This window comes from Pollachius pollachius (genome assembly GCF_949987615.1).
Source record: "Pollachius pollachius genome assembly, chromosome: 8".
Taxonomy (NCBI): Eukaryota; Metazoa; Chordata; class Actinopteri; order Gadiformes; family Gadidae; genus Pollachius; species Pollachius pollachius.
Window position 1 is genome coordinate 5,419,305 of NC_136941.1, and position 10,000 is coordinate 5,429,304.

The 10,000-nt window shown below is 49.4% G+C and overlaps 1 protein-coding gene across 1 annotated transcript in view; it reads left to right on the forward strand.

Moving 5' to 3' along the window:
* arhgap4b (Rho GTPase activating protein 4b) overlaps positions 1–10,000 on the forward strand; it is a 27,969-nt gene that overhangs the window by 2,308 nt on the left and 15,661 nt on the right. The window contains 4 exon segments of the mRNA XM_079742092.1: positions 5,264–5,633; positions 6,985–7,156; positions 8,014–8,176; positions 9,917–9,979. Of these exon segments, the coding sequence (XP_079598218.1) occupies positions 5,561–5,633; positions 6,985–7,156; positions 8,014–8,176; positions 9,917–9,979 (471 nt within the window). The 5' untranslated portion in view covers positions 5,264–5,560.

The window sequence follows — 10,000 nt, forward strand, 5'->3', positions numbered from 1 at the left end:
ACGATGCAGTTCCTGTCGACTCATCAAATAAAAACAGCCAGGACAGGTAGGGCTGTAGCAGAGTCTGGGGAGGGTCACATGGCCGGCCCACAGAAACCCTCTCTCTCTCTCTCTCTCTCTCTCTCTCTCTCTCTCTCTCACCACACAGAGCTCAACCTGTTTTCACATCAAGGTTTCTTGTTCGCTTTTTTTCTCTCATTTCCTCCCCGCCATCTAACTAGTCCACACGCCGCCAAACAGAACGTCTACACAAAACTGAAAACACTGCTCTAATTTACATCTATATGCCGGGGTCGGACATTTTCTGAATTCTTTCCTGTTGGGTTTGGCTTAAGTTGGTTAAAGTCTCTCGACAATCATTCCCTATTTGCTGCGTGTCTTAAATACTAAGAAGTTTGCACTTCTTACACAGGTTAGTCGTTGAATTGTAATTTACAAGAGGGTATAATGGCTGTACTCTCTGTGCAAAAAGTTGTGTGTGTATGTGTGTGTGCGTGCGTGCACATCCGTGTTTGTGACACTTGAGTGTGTGTGTGTGTGTGTGTGTGTGTGTGTGTGTGTGAATGCATGTTTGTGACGTGTGTGTGTGTGTGTGTGTGTGTGTGTGTAGGCTACATGTTTCCATGCACAACAGGGTTGGCAAACCACAATCCAACATGTCGTATCATCATGACCTCAGAAACATCTGGAAATCACATCCACACCTCCAATAGACATGATCACAGTCAACAGAGGGAGAGAGAGAGAGAGAGAGAGAGAGAGAGAGAGAAAGAGAGAGTGAGAGAGAGAGAGAGAGAGAGAAGAGAGAGAGAGAGAGAGAGAGAGAGAGAGTGAGAGAGAGAGAGAGAAAGAGAGAGAGAGAGAGAGAGAGAGAGAGAGAGAAAGAGAGAGAGAGAGAGAGAGAGAGAGAGGGCTTGGGGATAGGGAGGGAGATAGAGAGAGACGGAGAGATAGAGAGAGAGAGAGAGAGGGAGTGAGAGAGCCAGAGTAGGGAAGGTATATCGAGAGATACTGAGAGGGAGATGGAAAGAGAGCTATGGTGTGAGAGAAAAAGAGAAAGACAGGGGGAGGGGAGGTGCACATAGGGGGAGATACGGAGAGGGAGAGAGAGAGACATAGTTTGAGGGAGCGAGAGAGGGACTGGGAGATAGAGAGATATGTGGTGTGAGAGAGAAAGAAGAGAGGGGGGAGGTATACAGAGAGAGTGATACCGAGGGAGGAGATTCAGGCACAAATCCTCACCACATTATGAAAGTGTTATTCCTGAACCCCCCCCTCCCCCCCCCAACACACACATCACACAGATACACCATGCATCCAGGAGGTCAAACCGGCCAGCTCCCACCGCCTTCCCCCGGGAGCGGCGTGTGTGTGTGTGTGCCGCGCTGCGTGTAGCGCGGTGTGTCACGGCATTAGTGCCGGTGAGGCGGTTCCCGGGATCGGCGTGCATTCCGGGCTCACGGGACAGGCCGCAGCTGTCACACGCCGCCTGCCCACTGTCGTCCAATGGGAGCGCAGGAGGGAGAAAGGAAGAACGGAGAGAGGACAAGTTTGCACATTTTGGAAGCACATTTTAAACAGGCCAATCGAGGTCGGCGCCGCTGTCCTCGACCAATCAGGCGCGAGGGGGAAGCCCAGGCTAATGGGACACGACGTCGGCTGTTAGTTCTGCTGCGTCGGCCTCCTTTGATTTCATTAGCGCTGCTGGAAAAAAGGGAAAACACCATTTATGAGCTTTGAGCGAGGCCTTGGCGTGCTGGCTTGTAGACGCCATGTGCATTGCCTCACGTGCACTACAAAGACTGCCCTCTCCCTTAATGACCTTGATGCCCCAACCCACCCCCAAACCCCACTTTTCTATTTGTTTTATTTTCTGTGCTTTGTTCTATCCATCTATGTCTCTCTATCATTCTTGATTGCATCGTATCTCTCTCTCTCTCTCTCTCTCTCTCTCTCTCTCTCTCTCTCTATCTCCCTCCTTATTTCCCTCTTTCTCTCTTCCTCTCTCTCTCCTCTCTCCCTCTCGCCTTCACACCCTCTCTCTCTCTCTCTCCCTCTCTCTCTCTTTGCTCTCTCTGTCTCTCTCTCTCTCTCTCTCTCTCACCCTCTCGTGCCATAGTTACTTACTCTCCTGTAAATTATCTCTTAATCACTCCCTCTCTGACTAATGCTCCCTCTCTCTCTCCATCACTGATGAATCTCTCTCTCCCCTTCCCTCTCTCGCTCTCTTGCTCTGATCTCCAGTTCGGCGCTGCAGTGCAGATTAAGGTCGCTCGCCCTGGGCCAAGATCTCTTCAACGCCTGGGATTGCAGAGATCTTCTGCTCCTCCTTTCTGTGTAAAATCCTTTAAATGAATTATTATCATAATATATAGGGTGAATATGGTGTACAATGAGTGGACCAATGGACATGTTAAAAACATTCATATGTTATGTTAGGAGTTGTAGTTTTCCCGCAGTGCAGAGAGTTGGGCTTCACTGGGTTAAACAGAGCTACGCTAGGCTACTGAATGCTATGCTAGGCTATGACAGGCTATGCTAGGTTACGCTAGTACATTTGAGGCGATGTTAGGCTGTGAAAGGCTACGTTAAACTATTTCAGGATATTCTAGCATACGTAAGGATAGCCCATGCTATGGTAGGCTATGCCAGGATATGCTAGGTGTTGCTAGGTTACGGTAAAGGCACCATCAGTTTCAATCATTGATCACCTGAGATTGGGTCTTTTGGTTTATCTGACTAAGAAAGTGTCAGCATGGAGAACAGAAGTGAGAGATAAGCACAGGATGTATGAGAATGTGTTGGTGAGGGTTTGTTTGCAGTTGTGTGGTTGTGCAGTTGTGATGTGTGTGTGTGTTTGTGGGTGTGTATCTCTGGTTTTGTTTTTGTATTCTAAGCGCCCACAGTTTTCACACCAGATCAGATCTTCTCATTGGACTTTTACTTGAACCAATAGATTCCCTACAATCGGATAACATTCACTTCATTTTTTTTAAACTAGCTGCGGTAAACCGTCTCAATATTTCAGCCAACTATATTTAGGGATTGATCAACTTCTGTTTCCACTTCTTAAAATAAGATTTGACTCATGAAGCCACAACGAATGCTTCTGAGCTTTCGAGAGTGGGTGTTTACATTAGTCAAAAGATACTGCACAGCCTAGATGAAAATGGAGTAGCCATAGGAATCAGAAACACAAGGTTCTGTATTTTGTATGCATTTAGGTGTAGTGCAAGCAGCTACTGTGGATATCATATATCAACATTTATTCTATATTCTAAAACAGTTCTTAAATTGCAAAGTTCCACAACAACAGGAAGCTGAACTGGCCTAGTCACCTGGTGTCCATCTTGGTTTTAAACGCTAGACTTGGTGGGGAAGTGAATGCAGAACCAAAATGATCTATGAAAATCTAGACTGTGAGATAATCTCTATTGTCCCATTTGCTGGTATCAAGACATTTTTTCAATGAGGGTTTCAATGCAGTTATTCCATATGAAGAATTCCCAGACACCTTTTTTTGGGATCTATTCTGATTTTGAGTGGATGGGTTCCAGCTGTCAAGGAACTGAAGGCTCTTCATCGTCACGGTGACAAATACCCCTCTCTCATCCTCTCCTTCGTCATCCTCCCTCCTCATCATCACCGTGTTGGCCTCTTCCTGTCCCTTCTGCTTTCCGTCAAGGGGTCCTGGCCTCCATGTCCTCTCCTTACCTCTCTACCTCTCTCCCTACCTCTCTACCTCTCTACCTCTCTCCCCCTCTCTCTCCCTCTCTCTCTACCTCACTCTCTACCTCCCTCTCTACCTCTCTACCTCTCTCCCTCTCTCCCTACCTCTCTACCTCTCTCTCCCTCTCTCTCTCCCTCACTCTCTACCTCCCTCTCTACCTCTCTACCTCTCTCCCTCTCTCCCTACCTCTCTACCTCTCTCTCCCTCTCTCTCTCCCTCACTCTCTACCTCACTCTCTACCTCTATACCTCTCTCTGTACCTCTCTTGTCCTCACTGTCTGCCGCTCTCTCTACCTCCATCTCTGTCCCTCTCTACCTCTCCCTGTCTCTCTCTCGATCCCTCTGTCCCTCTCACTCTATCTCTCTACCTCTTTATTAGCCTCTCTACCTCTCTCTCTACCTCTTTATCTGCCTCTTTCAACCTCTATATCTGCCCCTCTCTCCCTCTCTCTTTAACTTTCTCTACCCCTCTCTCCCTCTGTCTCTGCCACTCTCACTCTCTATTTCTGTCTCTCTGTCTCTACCTCTCTCTTCTTCTCTCTGCCTCTCTCTCCCCCTCTCTACCTCTCTGTCTTCCTCTCTGTACCTCTCTCTCTCTTTCTCTCTCTCTCTCTGCCTTTCTATACCTTTATCTCTATCTTTAAGGCTCTCTCTAGCTCTCTATCTGCCTCTTCCTCGCTATCCCTTCTCTCTTCTCCTCTGTGTCATTTCTTTCACCTCCTCTATCTCTTTTTTCTCTCCCCCCCCGTTTGTTTTCTCCCTCCCTCTCACTCTCACTCTCACACTCTCACTCTCACACTCTCACTCTCACACTCGCACTCTGCCGCACCCTCCATCTCTCCCCTTGTCCGTTGTTGTTGATGTTGCTGTCGCCGCCGGAACCTGCCTTCATTTTCCTGATCTAATGTTCTGTCTCTTCTCTCCCTCTCTTTGTGTGCTTTGTGGATAGTGAACCACTGGTGTTTGGAGAGTACTTTGAAGTGGACCTCTGCAGATAGTGTTCTGAAAATATGACATTTATCAATGTCATTATTTTTCAACGTATTTATTTGTTTAATTTTTTTTCTTCTTTCTGCATTCTATCTTGACTACTATCAAATTAAAATTGTGTAAAATATACTGTAGGTGTTAAAAAAAGAACAAAGTAAATCTCTCTCTCTCTCTGTCTCTCTCTCTGTCTCTGTCTCTCTGTCTCTGTCTCTGTCTGTCTCTCTGTCTCTGTCTCTCTCTGTCTCTGTCTCTGTCTCTGTCTCTCTGTCTCTGTCTCTGTCTGTCTCTCTGTCTCTGTCTCTCTCTGTCTCTGTCTCTGTCTCTCTCTGTCTCTGTCTCTGTCTCTGTCTCTCTCTGTCTATCTCTGTCTCTCTCTCTCTCTCTCTGTCTCTGTCCCTCTCTCTCTCTGTCTCTCTGTCTCTCTCTCTCTCTCTCTCATCCCCATCCTTTGATTCCTTACCTCCTTCTGTGTCCTTGTCACCTTGGGGGCCCTGATTGATCTCCCCTTTCCCTCTCTCCCCCTCTCCCTCCCCCCTGTCCCAGACGGGACACCCATGGACGTGGGTGTATGAGGGGGGATACCGTCGGCCGTCGCACCTTGCCCCTGCCCCCTGCTGAGAACCGAGAGAAAACAAAGCCCGGTCCGATGCCGTTCCCGTCACGCCGCCTGTAGCCCAGCGAAGGGGGAGGAGCCTGAGCGAGGAGGAGGAGGAGCCTGTTAAAAGCAGGCTGGCTCTGAAGAGACCAGCACACGTTTGCACACCAGCATAGCAACAGAGGAAGAGGAGAGAAAAAGCAACCGGATTGTGATTGGTCGGTTTTGGAGGTCAAGGTTCAAAGATGATGACCGCACATGGAAAGCTGATGAGGAAGGAGAAGGGAAGTCTGGCTGAGTACGAGTCCCAGGTCAAAGGTCAGTGGGGCGTCTGTTGTTTTTGTTTTGTTTTTGGTGTTTTTGTTCCTCAGTGTGCGGGCGTTTGCGGGTGTTTGTGTCTCTGCATGTGTTGAGTGTTCAGCTGTCTGTAGATCTTGGGGTATTTGTGTGTACTATACACCTGCTTGTCTGCATATCTGTCTGTCTCCCTGTCTGTCACCTTGTCTTCATTTCTGTGTGTCATTGGTATGTCTGTCTGTCTGTCTGTTTGTGTGTCTGTCTGTCTGTGTGTCTGTCTGTTTATATGTCTGTCTGTCTGTCTGTGTGTCTGTCTATGTGTTTATCTGTCTGTCCGTCTAAGACCCCAGCATGCTTTACTTCAGTTCCAACTGTTGTTTACATGGCAGAGTGAGTGTGTGTGTGTGAGTGTGTGTGCGTGTGTGTGTGTGTGTACGCACTTGTAGTCTGGTCCTTGTGTTATGTACTGAAGCAATTTTATCAGATTATTTATATAAAGGAGTATTTATAGTCAGCAATACTAGTCAGGATGTCCCCTCCTTTCCACCGGGCCCTGGGCGACAGAGAGAGAGATATAGAGAGAGAGACATAGCATCACAGAGAGAGAGGGGGTTAGCGTGGGCAAATGAGCAGCAGATGAGCAAGCAAAGGTTACAGCAAGATGGTGTCAGAGGACTGAATGGATAGTGGGTAAGAGAGTAATGGAGAGAAGAAGGGAAGGGATAGGGGACCGAAAGAGAGGGAGAGACAGTGATAGAGGCTGGAAGAGAGATTGAGAGATAGAGCGGAAAAAGAGAGAGAGTGATGGAAAGGGAGATCCATAGAGAGAGGGATTACAGTCTACTATAATAGGGCATTATTCAAGATTAATCTTTAAATAAATTCAGCCTTCTGCTGGCTTGCTTTGTGTGTGTGTGTGTGTGTGTGTGTGTGTGTGTTTGTGTGTGTGAGCGCATGTGTGGATGTTTGGATCAAAACGTCTGCTAAATTACTAAATAAAAATAAACATCTCTGTTCCTCTATCCTTCCTCCTCCCTCTCTGTGCCCCTCCCGTCTCTATGTTTCTATTTGTCTCTCTCTCTCTCTCTCTCTCTCTCTCTCTCTCTCTCTCTCTCTCTCTCTCTCTCTCTCTCTCTCTCTCTCTCTCTCTCTCTCTCTCTCTCACACACACACACTGTTCACTCTCTACTTCTTTTCTCCAACACTCAAGGGGACCTTCAATAACTCTGATGTTTGAGTTTTTATGCCCAATCGAAACCATGATATAATAATAATAATAACAGTAATAATAATAATAACAGTAATAATAGTAATAATAATAATAATAAAACCTCCCTGTGAGTGATGTCTCCGTGCGTCTCCGCACCACCAGACCTGCGCGCCCAGCTGACGGAGCAGATGAAGATCCTGGACTGCCAAGTGGAGGTGAAGCAGCAGCAGCTCTCCGACCTGTCCGACTTCCTGCGTCGCCGTGGCGACATCGAGGCCGAGTACGCCCGCGCCCTGGACAAGCTGACGGAGAGGTTCACTCACAAGACCAAGAAGTGAGTGTGTGTTGGGGTGTGTGTTTGTGTGTGTGTGTGTGTGTGTCTGTCTGTCAAAATGTGTTTTTGTGTGTTTAAAAGTGGCCCCAGATAAACCCATCATTTTACCCGTGTGTGTGTGTGTGTGTGTGTGTGTGTGTGCGTCTGTCAAAATGTGTCTGCGTGTGCGTCTCTCAAAATATGTCTATGTCTGCTTTTCCTGTGTGTGTTTGTGTGTGCCTCATTATGGGCCTGTGTTACGTTTAAAAGTGGCCCCAGATAAACCCATCATGTAACCCATGTGTGTGTTTGAGTGTGTGTCTGTGTGTCTGTGTGTCTCGCCTTAAACCCTCCCACCACTGACATTCTAACTCTCCTTGTCTCTCCCTCCCTCTCTACCGGCTCTCCACCTCTTTCTCTCCCCCTCCTGTCCCTCCCTCCCTCCCTCCCTCCCACGCCCTCTCCCTCCCTCCCCCTTCCTCCCCTCTCCTGTCCATCCTTCCCTCCCTCCCTCCCTCCCTCCCTCCCTCCACCTCTCCCTCCCATGCCCTCTCCCTCCCTCCCCCCTTCCTCCCCTCTCCTGTCCATCCTTCCCTCCCTCCCTCCCTCCCTTCCTCCCTCCCTCCCTCCCTCCCTCCCTTCCTCCCTCCCTCCCTCCCATGCCCTCTCCCTCCCTCCCCCCTTCCTCCCCTCTCCTGTCCATCCTTCCCTCCCTCCCTCCCTCCCTCCCTCCCTCCCTCCCCCCTCCCTCCACCTCTCCCTCCCACGCCCTCTCCCTCCCTCCCCCCTTCCTCCCCTCTCCTGTCCATCCTTCCCTCCCTGCCTCCCTCCCTCCCTCCCCCTCCTCCTCCTTCCACCTCTCCCCCCCCGCCCTGCAGGAAGGAGCAGTGGGACCACTCAGTGTGTCAGGTCTGGTCGGTGCTGCTGACCCAGAACCGTCTGGAGAGCCGGGAGCACGCCACGCTGGCCGACACCTGCTGCAACACGCTGACTCAGCGGCTGGCCCACAGCACCGAAGACACCGGCCGCCTGCACAAACGGGTGGGCCGTCGCCGCCCACCACCAGCACGGCGCTTGCTAGGGTGTTAGGGGACCACACACTGCGCACACTCAAACCAACGTCCTGTTTTCACTTTGTAGAGTAAGGTCTGAGTCATAAGGCCACCACGAGCGCTTCTCTTGGTTTCAGTCATCTCTGATTAAGAGTGCCGGCTTTTGAGGGAAGGCGGCTGCATTAAGTCAAAGTACTGCACAGCCTAGAGGAAAAAAACAGGAGTAGCCATGGGAATCAGAAACTCGAGGTTCTGTATTTTGTATGTATTTAGGTGTTTTGCAAGCAAAGGCCAACTGCCTTTATCCAACCACCCTCCGTTCGGCGGAAGAGTTGCAATGAAACACACCTCATAGACGGCTGCCTACCACGCAGCAGCGTGAACGCTCTGCGCGAGATGACATACGTCTCCTTAACACCGGGTGGCGCTAGTCTCGCAGCGCTAGTCCGCCTCTTCGCACACACCCTGCTGATTCACTGGTTACCGATCAGAGGCTCTGAGCCTCAGACGCCAACGCTCTCAGACTTTGCATGTTGAATCGGACCAGACACCAAAAGCTTCCGACACAGCTGAACACACAGAACAGATTTGTTCCCGAACTCGTCTGAGTCTGCACAAAACGTCTCAGATGGCACATGGTTGGGCCAGTGTATAGCAGCCTTTAGCTGAATACCCCCACCAACCTCACTACGAGCATACTGCTGGCTAGGCCGTTAGCTGTTTAGCCCCCCCTGCCGCAAACATCCTGCTTGTTAGGGTGTAACTGTTTATCCCCCCCCCCCCCCTCTGTGAGCATACCACTAGCTAGGCTGTTAGCATATACGAGCATACAGCTAGCTGTTAAGCCCCCACGCTGTCTCCCCCCCGGCAAGACAGGGGCGCTCATATGGGACCATGTTGTTCATGGACCTCTACTGCTGCCAACGTGTGCATGCAAGTGTGTTGCCTTGTTTCCTCTGGTAGCTGTCGAGCTACCAACAGGTAGAGCGTAGCCTGAGCACTGCCAGGGTTAGGGCTTAGATTCCCACTGGGGAGCCCCCCCTGCCAAGATGGATGTATTCAGCCTGGACCAACTGGCATACATTTAGCTGCTTCCTGCTTTATTTAGCTCCGCTGCCTTTTGGTGTTGAGAATGAGTGGAACAACAGTGACACATTCGGATAAGCAATACATTGTCTCTCAGTGTTGTTCCATTCACGGAACAGCGTCGGACACGAAAGGCAGTGGAGCTAAATAAAGCAGGAAGCAGCTTAATGTATGCCAGCGGGATGGTGCATCTAATTGCTGAGGCTAAACCATGTGTAGTACGAGAACAGAACACACAATGCTGAACAGCAAGGGTTCAATAAGGAAGCGTATAGGTGCTGCGCTGGTACATTTACATAAGGGTGCAGGTGATAAAGTAGGACTGCATCTGGAGGCATCTTGAATAAAGAACAATAAAGGGAGTGAGCAGTATGATCCTAATCAGGCTGGGGGGGATTATTAACATTCTGACGATCAGCTCCAAACGTCAACCATTAAATGACAAAGGAAGCATCAATCAATGGGCAGATGCGATATAATGATACTAGAAACATCTTCCACATTGCCTGAAGATGGGTTTATGGTTATTATTTGTTTGTATTGTTTATACTTGAATATTTCTGCAATCTGAAACCTCGCCGCTAGATGGCACTAAATCCTTCACACTGTACCTTTAACTCTTTTGGAACTGATTCCCCTGCAGAGCAAAGAGGTGGGAGTCCAGATGCAGGACGAGCTGCTGAAAGTCACCACAGAACTGCAGACGGTTGGCTCAATTTATAAATAA